The following is a 22560-nucleotide window of genomic DNA, read 5'->3' as shown; positions in this document are numbered from 1 at the left end:
ACTTATAAGCTGAAAACTATATAACATTGCCAGAAGAAATTAAAGACCTAAATAAATGGAAAGACAGCCCAAGTCCATGGATTGGAACAACTGATATTGTTAAGATGGTAATACTCCAAGAAAAGCAATTACAGATTCAATGCAATCCTAATAAAAATTTTAGCAGTTTTTTCTGCACAAACAGAAAAATGAACCATCAAATTCCTAAGGAATGGTAAGAGTCCCCCAAGAGTCAAAACCATCTTGAAAAAGAACAAAGTTGGAGAATTCACACTTCCCAGTTACTACAAAACCACAGTAATCGCAACAGTGTGGTGTTGTTATAAGGACAAACAAATAGACCAATGGAAAAGAACTGACAGTTCAGAAATACACCCACACATTTATGGCCTGTTGGTTTTTTTAAGCAATTTTATTGGGATATATCTGACATATCATACAATCCTTCCAAAGTGTACTATCAATGGCTGTGTTACAACTGATGAAAGAACATTAAAGTATTACTATTAACTACAGTACACAGTTTATATAACGTGTATTTTTTCCATATACTACCCTATTATGAACACCTTGTAATAGTCTGTACATTGTTATAATTCATGAAAGAACATTCTTTTTTAATAATTCAATTTTATTGAGATATACTCACACATCATACAGTCATACAAAGCATACAATTAATTTTTCATAGTACCACCATATAGTTCTGCGTCCATCACCAGAATTAATTTTTGAACATTTTCATTACCACACACACAAAAGCAGTAAGAATAAAAATTAAAGTGAAATAGAACAATTAAAGTTAAAAAGATCACTGGGTGCTTTTTTTTTTTTTTTTTTTGCCCCCGTTTTTCTACTTACTCATCCACACACTGGAAAAAGGGGAATGTGATCCACATGGCTTTCCCAATCACATTGTCACCCCTCATAAGCTGCATTTTTATACAATCCTCTTCAAGATTCATGGGTTCTGGGCTGTAGTTTGATAGTTTCAGGTATTTACTGCTAGCTATTCCAATTCATTAGAACCTAAAAAGGGTTATCTATATTGTGCGTAAGAGTGACCACCAGAGTGACCTCTCAGCTCCTTTTGGAATCTCTCAGCCACTGAAACTTATTTCATTTCATTTCACATCCCCCTTTTGGCCAAGAAGATGTTCTCCATCCCACGATGCCAGGTCCAGATTCCTCCCCAGGAATCACATTCCACATTGCCAGGGGTATTTACACCCCTGGGTGTCAGATTCCACATAGAAGGAAGGGCAGTGATTTCACCTGCCAAGTTGGCTTAGCTAGAGAGAGAGGGCCACATCTGAGCAACAAAGAGGCATTCAGGAGGAGGCTCTTTAGGCACAATTATAAGCAGGCCTAGCCTCTCCTTTGCAGTAACAGTCTTCCCAAGGGCAAGTCCCGTGATTGACGGCTCAGCCCATCAATGTCTGTGAGCATATCAGCAACCATCGAAGTGGGGAAGCCCAACGCTCCATGCATTCTACCCCAGCAATGAAAGAACATTCTTTTTTTGTACTACTAACCACATGTTTGTTTGCTAAAGCTGCCAGAATGCAATATATCAGAAATGGGATGGCTTTTACAATGGGGATTTATTAGTTTACAAATTTACAGTTTTATGGTTGTGAAAATGTCCAAATTAAAGCATCAACAGGACTGATACCTTCTCTGAAGAAAGGCTGCCGGTAATCCAGGGTTCCTCTGTCTGATAGCAAGGCACATGGCTGGTGTCTGCTGGTCCTTCACTCCTGGGTCTCTTTGCTTTCAGCTACTAGTTCCAGTGGCCTCCTCTCTAATCATCTGTGGGTCCTCTCTTAACATGTCCAGGGCCTTTCTCTCCAAGCTCTCTGGGTTTTTCTCTCCCTAAGCTTTGACTTTGGCTCTTTTTTGTTTTGTTTTGTTTTGTTTGTCTTTTATCCTCATAAAGGACTCCAGTAAAGAATTAAGACACACCCTGAACTGGGTGGATTACATCTCAATTGAAACAACCTAATCAAAGGGCCCACCCACAACAGATCTGCAGCCACGGGAAAGGATTAAAAGAACATGTCCTTTTCTGGGGTACATAACAGCTTCAAACCAGCACACCACAGTACATCATCCACCACAGGGTACACTATGTTACACAGTCCTACGTTTTACCTTCTAACTCTCCTTGTAGTAATATACAACAATGCAAAACTTCCCATTTCAACAACATTCACCAAAATAATTCAACATGGTTAAACTCACAATAATGTGTTATTACCGCCACTATCCATTTTCAAACACTTAAAATCAACCTAAACAGAAATTCTACACAAAGTAAGCATCAGCTCCCCTTTCCCTACCTCCATTCTATCCCCTGGAAACCTATATTCCAGATTCTACTTCTATGAGTTTGCTTATTACAATTAGTTCATAACAAAGGGAACATGCAGTAGATATCTTTTAGTGTCTAGCTTATGGAACTCAACATAATGTCCTCAAGGTTCATGTGTGCTGTTGCATACATCAGGACTCCATTCCCAGTTACAGTTGAATAATATCCCATTGTATATATATTCCACATTTCCTTCATCCGTTCATTGGTTGATAGACACTAGGGTGGCTAACATCTTTTCGCATTATGAATAATGCCAATGTGAACATCAGGGAGCAAATATCTGCTCAAGTTCCCGCTTTTAGTACTTCTGGGTATATATCTAGTAGCAAGATTGACGGATCACATGGGAATTCTATACTTAGCTTTCAGGAACCACCGAACTTTCATCCACAGTGGCTGTACCATTTTACATTCCCACAAGCAATAAATGAGTGTTCCTGTTTCTTCACATCCTCTTCAACACTTGTACACTCGCAGTCTTCTGTTTTTTTACAGTGTCCATTCTAGTAGGTGTGAAATAATATCTCCTTGTGGTTTCGATTTTCATTTCCCAATAGCTAGTAATGTTGAGCATCCTTTTATGTGCTTTTTAGCCATATGTATTTCCTGTTTCAAGAAATGTCTAGTCAAGTCTCCTGCCCATTTTTTAATTGGGTTGTTTGTCTTTTTATTGTTGAGTTGTAGATATTCTTCATTCAGGATATTAAACCCTTATTGCGTATGTGGTTTCCAAATACTTTCTCCCATTCACTAGGTTGCCTTTTACTTTCTTGACGAAGTCCTTTGGAGCACAAAAGTTTTTAATTTTGAAGTGGTCCAATTTATCTGATTTCTTTATTGCTGTGCTTTGGGTGTAAAGTCTGAGAAATCCCTATCTACCACAAGATCCTGAAGAAGCTTCCCAACATTCCCAACATTTCTTCTAGAAGTTTTATGGTCCTGGTTCTTATATTTAGGGCTTTGACCCATTTCAAGTTAATGTTTGTACAGGGTGTGAGTGTAGGGGTCTTCTTTCATTCTTTTGGATATGGATAACGGGTTCTCCCAACACCACTTCTTGAAGAGACTGTTCTGTCACAGATGAGTGGTCTGAGCAGCCTTGACAAATATCAATTGGCAACAGAGGGTCTATTTCTGAACTCTCAATTAAATTCTATTGATCACTGTATATATACTAATGCCAGTACCATGCTGTTTTGACCACTGTAGCTTTATGCTTTAAAGTCAGGAAATGTGAGTCCTCCAACTTCATCCTTCTATTTCAAGATGTTCTTAGCTATTCAGGGTCCCTTACGCTTCCAAATAGATCTGATAACTGGCTTTTCCATTTCTTCTAAGAATGCTGTTGGAATTTTGGTTGGGACTGAGTTGAATCTATAAATAAATTTGGGTAGATTGTCCTTCCTTTTATATAAGTCTTCTTTGATTTCTTTAAGCAATGTTTTGTAGTTTTCTGTGTAAAAGTCCTTTACATTCTTGGTTAAGTTTATTTCTAGATATTTGATTACTTTACTTGCTATTGTAAATGGAATTTTTCTCTTGATTTCCTCTTCAGATTGTTCATTACTAGTGTAAAGAAACACTACCTTCTGCATGTCGATCTTGTTTCCCACCACTTTGCAGAACTCATTTATTAGCTCTAGCACCTTTGTTGCAGATTTTTCTGGACTTTCTAAATACAGGATCACGTCATCTGCAAATAGTGAAAGTCTTACTTCCTTCTTTCCAGTTTGGATGGCTTTTATTTCTTTTTCTTGCCTAACTGCTCTAGCTAGAATTTTCAGCACAATGTTGAATAACAGTGGTGACAGTGGGCATCCTTGTCTTGTCCAGATCTTTGAGGGAAAGTTTTCCAGTCTTTCACCATTTAGTATGATGTTAGCTGCAGATTTTCACATATGCCCATTATCATGTTGAGGAAGTTTCCTTCTAGCCCTATCTTTTTCAGTGTTTTTAACAAGAAAGGATGTTAGATTTTGTCAAATGCCTTTTCTGCCTCAATTGAGATAATGAACATGTGGTTTTTCCCTCTTTCATTTGTTAATGTGGAGTATTACATTAATTACTTGTATTGAGCTACCTTTGCATATCTAGGATAAAATCCACTTGATCATGGTGTATAATTCTTCTAATGTGCTGGTGGATTTGGTTTGCAAGTATTCTGTAGAGGATTTTTGCATCTATATTAATTAGAGATAATGGTCTGTAATTTTCTTTTCTTGTACTATCTTTATCAGACTTTGGTATTAGGATGATGCTGGCTTCATAGAATGTGTAAGACAGTGTTCACCCACCTTTAATTTTTTGGAAGAATTTGAGCAGGATTGGTATTAATTCCTCTTTGAATGCTTGCTAGAATTCACCTGTGAAGCAATCTGATCCTGGCCTCTTCTTTGTTTGGGACGTTTATGATGACTGATTCAATTCTTCACTTGTAATTGGTCTGCTGAGATCTTCTTCTGGTCAGTGTAGGTTGACAGGTGTTTCTAGGAATTTGTTCATTTCATCTAGGTTGTCTAATTTGTTAGCATATAGTTGCTCACAGTATCCTCTTATGACCCTTTTTATTTCTGTGGGATCAGTAGTAATGTCCCCCCTCTCATGTCTGATTTATTAATTTGCATCTACTCTCTTTTATTGTCAGTCTAGCTACGTGTTTGTCAATTTTGTTGATCCTCTCAAAGAACCGACTTTTGGTTTTGTTAATTCTCTCTACTGTTTTTTGATTCTCAATTTCATTTATTTCCACTCAATTCTTTGTTATTTCTTTCCTTCTGCTTGCTTTGGCAGTTGTTTGCTGGTCTTTTCCTGGTTCCTCCAAGTGGGCTGTTAGGTCTTTGATTTTAGCTCTTTTTTCCTTTTTAATGTAGGTGTTTAGGGCTATCAATTTCCCTGTCGGCACTATCTTCTCTGCATCCCAAAAGTTGTGATTTGTTGCATTTCATCTGTCTCAAGATACTTCTCTTGCAATTTCTTCTTTGACCCACTGACTGTTTAAGAGTGTATTGTTTAAACTCCATATAATTTTGGATTTTCCAGTTCTCCACCTGTTACTGATTTCCAGCTTCTTTCCATTATGGTCAGAGAAAGTGCTCTGTATAATTAAAATCTTTTTAAATTTTGAGCCTTGATTTGTGACTCACATTGTGTTCTATTCTTGAGAATGATCCATGAGCACCTGAGATTGAGAATGTATATAATGCTGTTTTGCGGTGCAATATTCTGTATACGTCTGTTAGGTTTAGTTCATTTATCATATTATTCAAATTGTTTCCTTATTAATCCTCTGTATAGATGTTCCCTCTATTGATGAGAGTGGTGCATTGAAGTCTCCAACTATTATTTAGAGACATCTGTTTCTTCTTTCAGTGTTGCTAGTGTTTGCCTAATGTACTTTAGGGCACCCTGGTTAGGTGCATAAAGATGTATGATGGTTATTTTTTTCTTGGTGGATTGCCCTTCTTATTAATAAATAGTATCCATATTTGTCTCTTATAACAACTTTATAAAAAATGTTTCCTTTATTTTTTTAGAGTCATTGCCTTGTAAGAACTTTTGACTAAAAGTCAATTTTGTCTGATATTAATACAGCTATCTCAGCTCTTTTTTGGTTTCTGAAGTGTGGAATATGTTTTTCCAACCTTTCGCTTTCAACCTATTTGTGTCCTTGGGTCTAAGGTGAGTCTCTTGTAGACAGCATATCAAGCATTGAACAGATAATGCTTTTTTAATCCATTCTGTCAATCTGTGTCTTTTGGTTGGGGAGTTTAATCCATTAACATTCAATTCTAATACTGTAAAGGCAGTACTCCAACCATTTTATCCTTTTGTTTTTATGTCATATCTTATTTTTGTCTCTCTTTTTACCCTTTTAGTTACCCTTATCAATAATCTTCATTTCTACACTGTCCTCCAGGCCTCTCTCTTCTGTCTTTTCCTTTCAGCTGGCAGAATTCCCTTTAGTATTTCTCGTAGGCTCATACCTTGTTGATGAACTCTCTCAGTTTCTGTTTATCTGTGAATATTTTAAACTCTCCTTAATTTTGAAGGACAGTTTTGTTGATAAACAATTTGGGCTGGCAGTTTTTCACTTTCAGTACCTTAAACATGTCATAAAACTGCCTTCTCACCTCCATGGTTTCTGATGAGATGTTAGCACTTAATCTTATTGCAATTACCTTATATGTGATGAACTGCTTTTCTCTTGCTGCTTTCAGGGTTCTCTCTTTATCTTTGGCATTTGATATTTTGATTAGAATGTGTCTCGGAGTAGGTCTGTTAGGATTTATTATATTTGGAGTACACTGCACTTCTTGGACATGTATATTTATGTCTTTCATGAGAGTTGGGAAAGTTTCAACCATTATTTCCTCAAATATTTTTTTCTGCCCCTTTTCTCTTCTCTTCTCCTTCTGAGATACCCATGACACATGTTTGTGCACTTTGTGCTGTCAGTCAAATCCTTGAGACCCTGCTCAATTTTTTCTATTCTTTTCTCTGTTCTTCTTCTGTGAGATTTCAATTGTCATATCCTCTAATTCACTGATTTTTTTTTCATCTGCCTGTTCAAATCTGCTGTTGTATGCCTCTAGTGTATTTTAATCTTTTCTACTGTGACTTTCATTCCCATAAGTTCTGTTATGTCTCTTTTCATACTTTCAAACCCTTCTTTATGGTCACACAGTGTCTTCCTACTATCCCTAGCCATATTTTTCTTTATCTCCTTGAATTGATGTAGGAGATCTGTTTGAACATCTTTGATTATTTGTTCCAAATTCTGTGTCTCCTCTGATATTTTAATTTGTTCCTTTGACTGGGTCCTATCTTCCTGTTTCTTAGTATGGCTTGTAATTTTTTGCTGATGTCTAGTCATCTGATTATCCTTATGAGTTTACTCTGAAGGTCAGTTTCTCTTTCACGCCTAGGGTTTTATTGGTGATTGGCTTTGTGTGAAGGCTCTTCTTTGACACTTGGTTCAACTTATTTTAGTCTTTAGAATTGCCAGTGTTTGATCAGTTTTTTTTTTCAGTTCTTCCTCATCTGATTCTTGCCTGGGTATGGGTAGAATTTTTAGAATTGTACTATTTGTGCAACTGTTTCACCCCCAGAGGAAAGCTTTCTTTCCCCTGTTCCTTCTCTGGGAGTCCCGATCTGTTTGTTTCTGTTTTGCCTCTATAGTTTTTTTACTCTCCTTTCATCACCTCTAGCTGCTTTTGCCTGGAGGGCAAATTCTCAGAGGAGGGTCACCCAGGAAAGGACTTCCCCACATCAGTATATCCCAGCCAAAACAGGGCCAGGGACCCACAAAGGGGCACAAACCAGTTCCAAGAAGCCCTGGGGAGAGAGACAGGAAAGATGACAAAAAGCCTTTTTGATGGCTCTGAAGCTGTGCTTTCCTGGTTTGCCCAGCAGATGGCACTCTTCAGCAAACTTTTCCCAGCAGCGTCTTTGAACTTTCTTTGCCTTTGCCTGTCAGGGGTGGAGTTGAAACAACGGCCGGGTGGTCCCTGTCCAGGACAGGTTAAAACTTCAGTTCAAAGCCAGGGCCTAGCGATTACAATTTGCTGATTACAAGCCCTGATCAGTACTCAGTCATGCCTTCCCCCCTCCCCCATACCAGTTCTTGGGGAAGAGGGCTTCCACATCTCTCTCCATCCAAAGCAGCCAGCCTGAAACCGGATCCAAGGTGTCCATCCTCAAGAGTGGGGGTTGGGTACCAGCAGATGCTGCTGAGTGCTTTACTCACAGTTCTTTACTGCAGTTCTGCAGCCTCTTTCCTGTTCTTCCCTGGATGCTATACAATGCTCCCCTGGCCTCCGGTGCCCCAGAACACTTGTTTCAGATACTTTCTACCTGTCCACAAGCTGCTTTTGGAGAAAGATTGAGTAGTGCAGCGCCCTACTCAGCCATCTTCCCCGGACATCTGGCCCACTGATTTTTTATTTTCATTTTTTGTGGTGTTTTTTGGTTTGTTTGCTTTTTGGCCCATTGATTTTTGATGAGAGTACCATACCCACTCAATGGAGAAAGAAAAGTCTTTTCAACAAATCATGCTGGGAAAACTGGATATCCATATACAAAAGAATGAAGGTGGACCCCTACCTCACACCATATACAAAAATCAATTCAAAATGGATCAAAAACCTAAATATGAGAGAAAAAAACATAAAATCTTACAAGAAAACATGGAGGAAAATCTTCAGGACCTTGTAGTATACAACAGACTCTTGGATATGACATCAAAAGCATAAGCAACAAATGAAAAAAAATAAAGTGGACTTCATCAAAATTAAAAATTTTGTGCATCAAAGGACGCTATCAAGAAAGTGAAAAGACAACCTACAGAATGGAATAAAATATTTGGAAACCATACATCTGATAAGGATTTAATATTCAAAATATATGAAGAACTCCTAAACTCAACAACAAAAAGACAAACCAATTTAAAAATTGGCAAAAGTCTTGAAGAGACATTTCTCCAAAGAAGATACACAAATGGCCAATAAGCACATGAAAAGATGTCAACATCATTAGCCATTAGGGAAATACGAATCAAAATCATGAGATACCACTTCACACCCATTAGAATAGCTTTTTTTTTAAATGGAAAATAAGTGTTGTCAAAGATGTGGAGAAACTGGAACTCGCGTGCATTGCCGTTAGGAATATAAAATGGTACAGCCTGTATGGAAAACAGTTTGGCGGTTCCTCAGAAAGTTAAACATAGAATTACCATATGTGCCAGTTTGTATGTATTATGTCCCCCAAAACAACATGTTCTTTATGCAATCTTGCGGGGGCTGATGTATTAGTGTTGACTAAGCTGGAATTTTTGGATTACGCTGTTAACACGGAAATGTGACCCACCTGTGGGTAATATCTTTGGTTAGATTATTTCCATGGAAGTGTGGACCCACCCATTAAGCAAGGGTCTTGATTAGTTTCTTGAAGCCCGAGGAAAAACTCACAAACAGAAGGACCTCAGAGCAGCTGCAGCTTAGAGAGACATTTTGGAGAACACCATTTTGAAACGCAACCTAGGAGCAAGCAGACGCCAGCCACATACCTTCCCAACTAAAAAAGGTTTTCCAGCCGCCATCAATGTTCTTCAGTGAAGGTACTCTACTGTTGATGCCTTTGTTTGGACATCTGCATGGCCGAGACTGTAACTTTGTAACAAAATAAACTCCCTTTATAAAAGCCAATCCATTTCTGGTATTTTGCATAATGGCAGCATTAGCAAACTGGGAACACCATATGACCCAGTAATTCCAATCTTTGGTATGTAACCCCCAAAGAATTGAAATCTGGTTTCAGATACTGCTACACCAATGTTTATAGCAGCATTATTCATAAGAGATGAAAAGTGGAAACAAAGGTAAGAGGCAAGTATCTACTGACAAATGACTGGATAAAACAAATGTGGCATATCCATACAACGGAATAGCAGTCATGAAAAGGAATGAAGTTCTGATACATATTACAACATGCATAAACCTTGAATACATAATACTAAGTGAAATAAGCCAGACACAAAAGTACAAATACTTACATGAAATAAAGAATAAACAAATTCACAGAGGGAGGAAGTAAATTAGAGGCTGCCAGAAACTGAGGGAAAGGGGAATAGTGAGCTACTACTTAAAGGGTAGAGATTTTCTTTACATGATAAAAAAATTTTAGCAATGGAAGATGGTGATGGTAGCACAACACTGTAAAAATACTCAATGCCACTAAATTGTACACTTGAAAATGGTTACAATGGTAAAATTTTGTTATATATATGTTACCACAATAAAAAGAAATAACATCTACACAATTAACAGCAGTTATTTTTATCACCTGTATTCTTTCATTCCAACATTTTGACCATAACATAAGGAGTCTCATTTTTAAAAAACTCATATTGGTTCCCTCTGTGAAGCTCCTAATGTAATGATTATAGATTATACCTACAAAGGCACTCTTAATAACTTTACAAAAGGAATCCAATTTGCAGAATTTTGATCCTTCACATAAACTTTGAGGTTAGCTATTTGAACACCTGGGCTCCAATAGTCTATTAGCCACTAGTGCTCCCACTTAGGTTATTTTAACACCACATTTGGAATCCCATTAACCATAAGAACCACAAAACTACAGTACATATTTGAATACTGGCAATTCTGACTACATTACAGCCACAGTAACATTCTAGGTGTTCCTCAAAAATGCCAACCTCACAACTATACCTCAAGACCATTGCCTAGAGTGCAGATCATTCAGGTCTCAGCTCCAATGTCGACTCAAAGAAGCCTTTTAAAACCAAACTAACAAAATACCCTTCCCCCACTAATATCTGTAGATCCCAGAACCAAGGGCTTGAACTAGAGAGAGGGATGCTTTGATTGGTTATGAGATTTAAATTAAAATTCCAACTAAACAGGACTTTTTAATATCTTGGAAATGACAGGAACATTATGGAATCTGGCAAAACGATCAAGTGGCAGAAAAGAAAAATTCAAAAGAATATAGTTGAAAACAATATCTATGGAAAAGATAAAATTATTTTCTGTTGTAAATAAGTAAGTAAAACAGTGCCCCCACCTTCCAAAAACTATTATATTGTTTTTATCACATACCTTACTACTAGCAAAATCTATTCGGTTTATTATTTTCTTCTTTGGTGTCAGTCTTTACCCATTAGACCATAAACTCCAAAGACCAAGGATCTTGTCTGTCAGTCACTACTGTATCACTAACACTTAGAATAGTATCTAGCACACAGCAAATGCTCAGGTATTTGTGGAATGAACAAACCTCAGTTAACACAGACCTATTAAATACCCTTGATATTACTTATCCACGTATTATTTATGATCCATGTATTATAACCAATGTTTTAACTTGAGCTGTATCCTGCTTTAACTGAGAACAACAGGCACCAATTTACCTTACACATAGAATACCAAAGGTAAGAGGCAGCGATACAAATCACAGAGGTGATACAAATCACAAAGAGATGATACAAATCACCTTTCACTAGGACCCTAGGCAAAATATCTAATAAGAAAAATGTATCTTTATCCATCTCCCCTCCTCCATGTTCACCACGTAGATGCCTAATGTCCTCCTGATAACCTCCTACAGTAAAATTTCCCTCCTCTAAATACATTCAATAAATGACTGACCTCTCAAATTTACCCTAAACTGTAACCTTCTTTCAGCAGCTTTAATTAAGATACATCACCTCCACATTATGGTAACTGCTCACACATTTATTTCCAGAGAATAAGAAAGATTCCCACACTAACATTTATCATACAGTTACACAGTTACTAATTTAGTCCACTATCTCCACTCCCACCCCTTTCCATGACCAACATACACACCTCTGAATTAGTTTTCTCCATAGGTTGTGTCTAATGTAATCACGTTTCTAGAAGAGGACACTATAGTGAGTACAGGTGGCCCTAAGGCTCACATCCCTTTTAGATATCCATTTCCAAAAGGACAAACAGCCACCAACCAAATGAAAAAACTGACAAACTGGATTCTTAAAGAGGTTCTAGTTTATGTTTAACAGATTTATTAAATAGAATTATCCAGTTGTGGATCTTAACCACATTTATTGCCAACATTCAAATCTTGGTATCACATCCATATTACTTGCTAAGCATGACTTTTACACTGGTTGTTCCCTCTACCTGAAAACTCTTCAAAATAGGTACATGGCTTGCTCCCTTGCTCCATTCAGGTCTCTCCTCAAATATCATCTCCTCAGAAGCATTCCCCCACCACCTTATCAGGAATAACAACACCTATCACTCTCCATCCTTTACACTGATTGTTTTTCTTCACAGCATTTAACATACTGACATATATTGATTTGCTTATATTTTTATTGCTTCTCTTCCCCCAAAAAAAGTAACTTCCACAAGGGCAGTAATTTGTCTGCCTAGTTTATTTATTTTCCATAAACTTTATGATTCCTATTATCGTTCTAATGAACATGGGGTCATTAGCACAAATGCCCCTAATCCATGGCCAAACCCCCCCTCAAAAAAATCAGATTTTGAATACATACAAAACAAACGTAATGATGAGTAACAGGTTTTATGTGTAAGAGTCAAAAATAAATTGAGGGCTTGATAATATCTTTGCTTGCATATTTTCAAATACTCCCCATTACCTCTAGAACTTTTTCAAATTTCCATGCCTATCATTGAAGGCCTTTCATAATCTGACCCTGATTTTTCCTCTGTATTCTTACCTCCTCCTCTTTTCCTGTATCTGGGCTACTATGCTGCACAATTCTAAGGAGCACCATTCATACAGAATGCAACACAGCATGCAATACAGCTACACTGCAGCCAAAATGACTTAGTCTCCATTCTCTATTCTCATCATTTTTATCCTAATTACCACATATAAAAATTCTACCCATTTTTCAAAAGCCAGCTCTTATTGCATAAAACTTTCCTTGAACATCCCAACAGAAGTGATATCCTTTCTCTACAAGAGACCATACAGCAGTTGGTAACACTCCTTAAATTCTGGCCTTCTACTAAATCATCAGCACCTTTTTATCTCCTTCAGTATATGGTAAATTCCCAAAGAACATGGACATTATTTTACACATCTTTGTATACTTCATGGTATCTTGCACATAGGTGTCTCATCAAATTATTTTACTAATGAATAAATTCTACAGACAATTTGAATTGCTCTTTTGTTTCCACTCTTTCCTCTTAAAGGATAAAAACTTTTCAACTGAGAAAAGTAATGAGCTTTCTATTTCGGCTGAAAGTCTAGGATTCTCTTGATGGGTTGGTTTTATATCCCTCTCCCCTTCTCTCTCCCTTTTTCTGTATCTAATTACAGAGAGCATTAAATCAGAAACTCCTTTTAACCAATCAACACTCATTTACTAAGCATCTACATGCATTACTGCACTAGACTTCTCTTTTTAATCAATTATCTCTCATTTACAGAGCACCTACCATGAGTGACACCAGTCTAGGTAGTAAGGCATCAACAGATGAATAAAATCAAGTCCCTGCACCAACAGGGTTTACAGTCTGGAAAGGGAGTTAAATAAGTTAAAAAACTAATAAATAAGGCACAATATAAGCGCTAGAAGAGACTGATACAGTGCTATGGTTGTGCACAGTAGACAACAATTCTAACTGAGAGCACTAAGAAGAAAGGAATATTTGGGATGAGTCTTGACGGTTGGGGTTCGGGGTCATTCCTGGCAGAAGAAACAGCAAATATAAAGAATCATGAAGACCTCGGCATGCTAGAGAACTAACAAGTAACCATCTAGGTAGTGTGTGTGTGTGTGTGTGTGTGTGTTTAAGAGAGAAAATAAGAATTAGTTATTAAGGAGAAGAAGTACAAGTTGTAAAGATCTCAAAGAATTCGAACCATCAAAAGTATATGAGCAAGAAAGTGATATGGTCAGAAGAGTGTTCTGTCTAAAGCTCAGATCAGAGTTAAGAAGACAAAAATAGCGAAATCATGGGAGTTAAGACTGTCCCAGGAAAAAAGTACAAACAGAAAAGGGCTGAAGATCAAATCCTGAAAAATAATTTTATGGGGGCAGGGGACATGCAAAGCAGGTCAGTGAAAACCACAAGTGATTTGAGTAGAACAAGTAGAGAATAACGCCATAAAAACCAAAAGAGAAGCAGAGGAAGTGGTCAACAATAAAAGGAGAGAGAACGATTGGACAGAGAAGAATCTCATTTGGCAATCAGGAGGTTGCTAGTGCTTTTAAGACCAACAGCTTCAATATAATGGGGGATGGGGGGGCTAGGTCACAGTAAATTAAGGAAAGAGGTAAAGAATTATAAAGGCAGCAAGTGGGATTGCTTTTCCAAGAATTGTGACAATGAATGGAAAGAAAGAAAAAGGCAGAAGTTTGAGGCAGAAACAAAATATAGGCTGCATTTACACGAGGAGACACGTGAACTTTCTTACAAGCATAGAAGTGAGAAAAACTCAGGCAAAGAGAGATTGAGAAACTTATCCAAAGTCACACAGTTTTAAGTGGCAGATACTCAACCAGTCTAGCTCTAGGCCCTTACCCTTTTTAAAAAAACTATATATTGCCTCTTAAATTAGTAAAATAAGATCTTTGTTTTATAAGACAGTCCCACCTTTTAGGCACTTAATATCAGTGGTGTAAAGAAAACATGATGGTGACATTCCAGTATATTTTAATATTTCTATTATGCATCTTCACCGCCTGACGGCCTAATGATGTGTCCTGGGCGAAGAAGAGAGGATCCTTCGTATTTAGTTTCCCTGAACTGATCACTACCCTCATTTCAGTCAATACTTTTAAGGCAAAAGTCTCCTACTACAAACACAAGCACAGAACGGACTGGTGCTATGTCTAGCTCATTCTCCTCCAAACTTTTTAACTGATGGTAGAAGTCTGGGCATAGATTTCCCTTGCTATCCAAACACAGAAAACTATCTTCAAGTAGTTTCTTCTGTTTTCTTTGATAAAGTAACTTTCCTAAGCCCTGAAACGACACTTCATCAATTATCACATGGCAGTGTTCTGCAATGGGGTGGGGGTGCGAGTGAGAAGCAGTTTCCTAAGGAAAAATGGGAAAAATATGACTTCAGGAATTGGGGGGGGGTGGAGTAGGAGGGAAGCTGTAACGTGCAGAACAGGGAGGAAGGGGGTGGGGCGGGAAATACTGCTGTGTCTGACTTGGAATTTTTAAGCAGACTGAATAAGAACAGAAATTGAGATGGGGGCAAGTCGTTGACACCTGTTAGGCGGCAATTTCTTGGATTTTCCTTTCATGCGTCTTGGGCGCTCGCTTAGGAAAAAACTGAGACCGTCTTAGACTGTGGCTTCAAAAGAAACTGAGACCCCCAAAAGTACTACAGGCCCAATCCGTCAGGGCATAGCAGGACCATTCACCCCTCCCATCCGGCCAGAGCTAGTTCCTTGAAAGCATCGCTCTCCGCCACCCCTCAGGCGGCCCTTTCACTCCGCCCGCAACCGGCGGGAGAGACAGCCGGAGCCTCTCGACCCCAAGGCCAGAGACCCGCGTTCCGTTCCTCTGCGGCTGCCACCGCTACTTCTCTTCCGGTGGACAACCCCTGAACACTCCCACATTTCGCCGCTGAACAGGAACCGAGCCTTTTCCGAATAGGTGAACCCGGTGGTCTGGGAATAAACCCCAGAATGAAGTGAGGGTCTTACCTTTAACAGATTCGACGTCGCCATGTTCCTTTAACTTAAATTCTCGCGAGACGACGCGGGATTTCGTGGGGGGTCCGGCCCGGGCCCCAACTGGAGGCCGGAATTTTCACCAGGGCCGATGGGCCCTTGAGCCCGCACCGGAACTGTGGTGGGCGCGGGGGTGGCGTGCCGAGAGCTGACCTCGTCCCAGGCACCGGGAGCTTCCTCACTTTTTCCCCCTACATGGTCACCGGAGCTTCCCCACACGGAAGAGCTCATGCAGACACTTAGGGAGACCGGAAAGGCGAATGGGAAAACGTGACAGGAGCCGACCTGAAGTGAGGGAGGAAGCACGGACTCCTCGAGCTTGCCTCACTCCTTAGAATTAGCCTTTAAGGCTGCACCCGCAGCGGCCACCGTCGACGAATTTAGCGCGGCTTAGGCCTGGCACCTCAGGGTCCGCGGCCAAATCACGTGATGCGGCGGACGGGAGCGCGCTCAGGAGCGGGCGGGGGCGCTCTCGGGAGCGAGCCTGGGAGCCTGGGAGTCTCGGTCGACCAGGAGGCGGCTGAGAGGACGCGAGCAACGCCCTCTGCTGGCGGGATCCGACGTTTTTCTTCATCCCTTAAGGGAAATGAGTGATCTCAAAATGCTTAGAACTGTCTTCAATAAGAACTGACATGTAGAAGGCGCTCAGTAAATATTTGTTGATTGCATGTATGCATGAATAAATGCATAAAAGTGATAGCTATTAATATTTTTATTCAAAAAAAGTGGATATGGAAGTTGAAGATCTAGAAATTAATTTCCTTGAAAGTATCCAGGCTGCTCTCTCTCTAGCTAAGCCAACTTGGCAGGTGAACTCACTGCCCTCCCCCCTTTGTAGGATCAGACACCCAGGGTAGTGAATCTCCCTGGCAGCATGGAATATGACTCCCGGGGAGAAATGTAGACCCGGCATCATGGGATGGAGAACATCTTCTTGACCAAAAGGGGGATGTGAAAGGAAATGAAATAAGCTTCAGTGGCAGAGAGAATCCAAAAGGAGCCGAGAGGTCACTCTGGTGGGCACTCTTACGCACAATATAGACAACCCTTTTTAGGTTCTAATGAATTGGTATAGCTAGCAGTAAATACCTGAAACTATCAAACTACAATCCAGAACCCATGAATCTTGAAGACGATTGTATAAAGATGTAGCTCATGAGGGGTGACAATGTGATTGGGAAAGCCATATGGACCACACTCCCCTTTTGTCTAGTTCATGAATGGATGAGTAGAAAGATGGGGGAAGGAAGCAAACAAACAAACAAAGGCACCCAGTGTTCTTTTTTACTTTAATTGCTCCTTTTCACTTTAATTATTATTCTTGTTATTTTTGTGTGTGTGGTTATGAAGGTGTCAGGGATTGATTTTGGTGATGAAGGCACAACTATGTAATGGTATTGTGAACAATCAAATGTATGCTTTGTTTTGTATGACTGCATGGTATGTGAATATATCTCAATAACATGAATTAACAGAAAAAAAAAAAGTGTCTAACACGCTTTTATTCCATGAATGATTGTTAAGGGAATGAGTATTAATCTTGGATTTTATCAAGATACGTTAACCTAGAAGTTCCTAAAACATAAGACCCCCAGCTCTATCCCCTTAGATCACAAACTGCTGGCCAAGGAAGCGGTATGTAATTTATATGGAGAACTTACCATATACCTGGTATTGCATTATGTATGTTTACAAACAGTATTTATTCATACATTAATATGTTAGAAATTAATAAGAGCTATAAAGTAAAGCAGAGGAAAGGGATGAAGTTTGCAATTTTAAATGGAGTGGTCTGTGTAGTTCTCACTGAGAAGATGACATTTGTGCAAAGACTTGAAGTAGTTGAGGGAGCAGGCCATGCCTTATGTGAGAGAGCATTCCACAGAGAAAAGCAGGGGAATGTACCTGAGGGAGAAGGTTGCCCAGTGTCCAGGAAACAGTTCAGTGTGTCTAGAACAGAGAGAGAAAGATAAGGAGTAAGATCATATAGAACCTTGTAGGCCACTGTAAAGACTGGCTTTTATTCTGGGTGAGATGGGGAATCATTGCTGGGTTTTGAACAGAGAAGTGGCATGATCTAACTCCCATCTTATCACATGATCACCCTGTCTACTATGCATGAATAGAAGCAGAAAGGTCATTTACAAGTCTTTTGTAATATGTCATTTACTCCAAATAAGTTAATAGAGAGTAACCTAGTCAAATTTAAATAATTACTAAGTGGTAGAACAAGAATTCAGAGCCTCTAAGCCTGTAATGTCCTAGTAGAATGTTAACATGAAGAGAACACTTAAAGGTCATCTTTGTTCTACAATTTTCAATTTTTCTATATGTTTGAAATTTTCATAATGTTGGGGGAAATTTAAAAAAAAAAAAAAAAAAAATCCTCTTTTCCTCCTCAGTCCTCCTGACAGCCATCATATTGAGTGAAATAAGCCAGACACAAAAAGACAAATATTGTATGATTCCACTGATATGAAATAGTTGGAATAAGCAGTTTCATACAGTCAAATACTAGAATACAGTTTCTCAGGGGCCTGGGTGGTGGTAAGAATTGAGAGATAATGCTTAATTGGTACAGAGTTTCTGTTTGGGGTGATGGAAAAGTTTGGTAATGGATAGTGGTGAAGGAAACACAACATTGTGAATGTAATTAGCACCACTGAATTATAACTGAATGTGGTTAAAAGGGGAAATTTTAAGGTGTATATTTTTTACTAGAATAAAAATATTTAAAAATCAAGCCATAGTACTGTAAACACAAACAGTGAACCCTAATGTAAACTATAGACTATAGTAAATAGTATAATCATAATAATATTGTTTCATCAATTTTAACAAAGGTACCACACTAATGCAAAGTGTTAATGAAAGGAAAAATTGTATGTGTGACAGGGTGTATATGGGAACTCCGTATTTTCTGCATGATTTTGCTGTAAACCTACAACTCTCTTAAAAAAAAAAAAAAAGACTGTGCAGGAAGACCCATAGAATCCTACCCTAAACCTAACCCTAACCCTTTCCCTAACTGGAATCTAACAGTTTCTGTATATTGATTCCTATTCTCATTCCTAAACCAGAAGATCCTTCTTGCTGTGTCAGGTAATGCCACACATTGCCTGTGCCGAGGGATGTGTTTTTTGTCTTTCTTAGGAGAGAGCATCTCAGAGGTAGCTGCTTTCTACATATGCCTATAAGCACCACCTGAACCTTGTCTTTGCCCAGGCCATGGGAACTACTTTATTTGTATGAATCCCTCTTTCGTGACTCAAAACACTTCTAAGTTCCATCCCTCTTCCCCAACAGAAAGTGGGACTCTGGGCAAGGTGAAAGGATGGGGGAGGGGAGAAGTAAGGAAGTAAAATTCCACCAGCAAGTATGTGAAATTGAAGAAAACCATCCTAAAATTTCCACCCCTAAGATCAGGTCAGGAGGGAAACATCCACCACCCAATTTACCCACATTACATAATAACTTTCTTGCAAATGTCTTCAACAATCTATCCCTTCTCCCCTCTATCATACACAAGTAATAAAATCACAACCTTGAAAAAACCTTCCTCTCTATTTTCTCCACATACCAAGAAGTTGAACGTTGCTGGAGAAAAGCAGGCAGCTAAGTTGAGTGGTTTCTCTTTCAATTCATGAAAGACCTACAACGGGCATTCAACACTACCCAACAATCCTGTCACGTTCTCTGGTGAGCATGCTCTTACACTCTGCTCTCAAGTACACCTACTTCTCATAATTTCTTGTGCCCCTTCCCCTCCTCAGTGGATTACCTCCAGCCATACTTCATTGTCATTATGAAAATGGCATTTTCTTCATCTGCCCCCCACCAAATCTTCAGATTTCCATCCCTCCGTCTTTTGATTCTTCTCCCTTTTTGCACTATTGGGCAGGCTCCACCTCCAGCCCAATGCCAGTTCCTTTACTTGTGTTCTGGATCCCATACCCTTTCACCTTCTCAAGGACTTCCTTCCTTTAGCCAAATTCTGCCTCTCTTGTATCATCAATGTTTTCCTCTCTGCTATGCCATCAGCATAGAAACCATGTTCAGAACTGCCCTTCATACTAAAAGAAAAGAATCCCTCCTTTGACTCACTTGTCAATTCTAATGTTCACTGCCCTGATCTTAATTCTCAAGACGGTTCTCTACTTTCCCTTTCCAGAAGTACTCTCCTCTTTTTGCCTCCATGACACCAGATTTTCCTTATGGCTACTTCTCTGTCTTCTTTGCCAGCCCCTTCTCCTCTACCTAACCTTTATGGTTATTGTTCTTCTAGGATCCATCTTAGCCTCTCCTCTCTATCAACAATTTCTCATCAAGTCCTGTAGTTTTAAATCTCTATTATACTGAGGACTTTCATATCTATATCTATATGTCCATATATCATCCATATCTATTCTTGATCTTTTCTCCTGAATTCCGTACTCAAATATCCAAAAGCCTGCTAGATATCTCTATTTGGAATTGCATAAACACGTCAAGTTTAACATACGGACAACGTTAAATTTTACCTGAGCCCTGTGCTCCCAGAAAAAGTGACAGTTCCAGACTAGTCAGTGTTCCAGAAATGGCTTAACTGCAAAGAACTACCCTTCTCCAAATGACTTAGATTAGATAAGATTCGCCAATCACTCTTTCTCATGATTCCCATAAGATTGGAGAATGACTCCCTTGTTTATTTAGTACAAGGCCAAATACAGACCCTCCATGTTCCCATTCTTTGTCTTATAAATGACTGACTGAACTGTTTGTCCCCTCAGAACTAGCTTGACACAGAGATAAGCATTTCTTGTCCAGTTGACTGTCTGAGACTACACTCTCCCCTTACAAAAAAATCCCAACTGTAAAATCAACCCACCTATAATTTGTCTACTCCTCCCTATTAAAGTTTAAGGCAAAACCACCCTGCTTAGGCACTGTGATCTTTGGATCTGGGTGCTTTCCCTAGTGCAGTAGCCTGAATAAATCAATTTCCTTACTTGTTCAGTGTTTTTACCTTTGACAATATGTAAAATAGAACTTTTGATTCTCTTCTCCTCTAATTGTCATTTCCACACCTTTCCCATCTTCCCAAGCTTCCACAACTCATTTTAAAGCATCACCCTCCACCCAGTTGCTCAGATAAAAAAACCTAGGAATCATCCATCCTTCCCCCTTTAATTTTATCCCCTAAGACCAATGCATAAGTAAACCCTCTTGATTTTGTTTCCAAAACATAAATCTGAATCTATCCATTCTGCTCCAAATCCACTGCCATCACCATATTACAAGTCAGAATAACTTCAGCAGATTCCTAACTACACTACTTTCTCTAATCCATTCTCTTTGCAGGAGATCCAGGTTGGGGACAAGCAGAAGAATTAGCAACCATCTGCTATATCATAAGGTTACCAAATGATACATTAGAGATTGTGGAGATAATTTGGGGGTGCTAAAAGATTATTCTTGCCAATCATTACTTTATTATTTAAAAATAAAATTCTATATATTTCTCATTACAATGTTTTTCTTCACCGTCATAAGGATCACTTTGTAGATCATATACATCATTTAGCACTTTGTTGATGTAGGCATTATATCAACACTGAATTCCATTTTAATGCAACAGAAAAAAAGAAATGCACAAATATCTGTTTGGAGCTGTTTACCTTAAAGTATTGGTCAATCCTTTTGATCACTGAAAAGCTAGTTCTATGTTTAAGTTTCAGGGGAAGATCATCAACAACCCTCTTGAAAAGTTTTGTGATTTACTTAATAAAGAATAAAGATACTAGCATTTTATTACAATAATACTGAAGAAAATCTTTCATATTCCTGGATATACTTTAGGATTCAATAATACAGATATTAGTGGGAAAACAATAAAATAATTATCCTCTGTTTCAGGTATAGAGAATGTTTTATAGATGCTGAATATTAAAGAAAAAAGTAGGATTTTCTATTACTATTTTCTGTTAAATATAATGGACACCCAATAATGTCACTCTGGTTGGGGCCTCAGTCAGGACTCAGGACTCCACCCTATTTAACAGTTTTGTTCATATATTACAGACTAAATTTCATGCTATCTAATATCCTCAGCATCTAAACTATCTCAGCTGGCTGGAATAGTGGGCTAATGTGACAACATTTAGCCAGGAAAAAAAGTAAAATCTAGTGCTTGGATTAAAAAAAAACAGCACACAGTTTTCAGAGGAAGGCTAGGAGGCAAAAGAATATTAGCATCTGTGAATATACTTAAGCATTTTAATCTTTGGGTTCAAGATTCATAAAAATGTTCTTATTCACTTCCAGGTATTTATTTGTAAGAAAAAAACCATATATAAACCATCAAATTTTGGTATGAGCACTTTTATCCCAGCGTTATCAATAAGAGCAAAAAGTATGAACAACCTAAAACTCTAACAATAGAGGAATGGTTAAATAAATTATTACAGATACATGACAGAATAATATTCAGTTATTAAAGCTCATATGTAAGATGATGATTATTTAATTACATAGAATAATGCTCAGGGTATGATACATGAAAATATAGGATGTAAAGTTCCACATATATACTATAAAAGCAATTTTGTAGAAAACAAAAACAAATTACAATTTTATTTTCTACCCTGAATAGGGGAGAAAACTGGAAGAAAATATTCACAATGTTACAGTACTTAGCCATAGATGGAGGGAAATTAGATAATTTTTTATTCATTTAAAATCTGTTGTTCTGATTATAAAAGCATCACATGCTTATTTAAGCAAATTTAAACATTATGTTGAATCAAAATACATTAGAAAATGAAAGGTCTCCATAATCATCTGTCCAACATTCTAAGAAATCTACTGTTATCAGTTTGCTTTCATTTGTTTTCTGTGTATAAATTAAAGGAAATATAAAGGAGTTTCTCAGATGTGGTTGAGGTATCACATATCAAAAAATCTGGAG

At 38.3% G+C, this 22560-nt stretch overlaps 1 protein-coding gene across 1 annotated transcript in view; it reads right to left on the bottom strand.

Annotated features, from left to right (window-relative positions):
- The window catches only part of CUL5 (cullin 5), a 163341-nt gene extending 147301 nt beyond the window's left edge, over positions 1-16040 (bottom strand). Inside the window, exon 1 of the mRNA XM_037841325.1 lies at positions 15588-16040. Coding sequence (XP_037697253.1) covers positions 15588-15611 — 24 coding nt within the window. The 5' untranslated portion in view covers positions 15612-16040. The remainder of the gene's footprint in view (positions 1-15587) is intronic.
- Positions 16041-22560: the final 6520 nt, after the last annotated feature.

The sequence above is a fragment of the Choloepus didactylus genome, chromosome 6 (genome assembly GCF_015220235.1).
Source record: "Choloepus didactylus isolate mChoDid1 chromosome 6, mChoDid1.pri, whole genome shotgun sequence".
NCBI lineage: Eukaryota > Metazoa > Chordata > Mammalia > Pilosa > Megalonychidae > Choloepus > Choloepus didactylus.
Note: the sequence above shows the minus strand (reverse complement) of the source record. Positions and strands in the feature narration are given on the sequence as shown.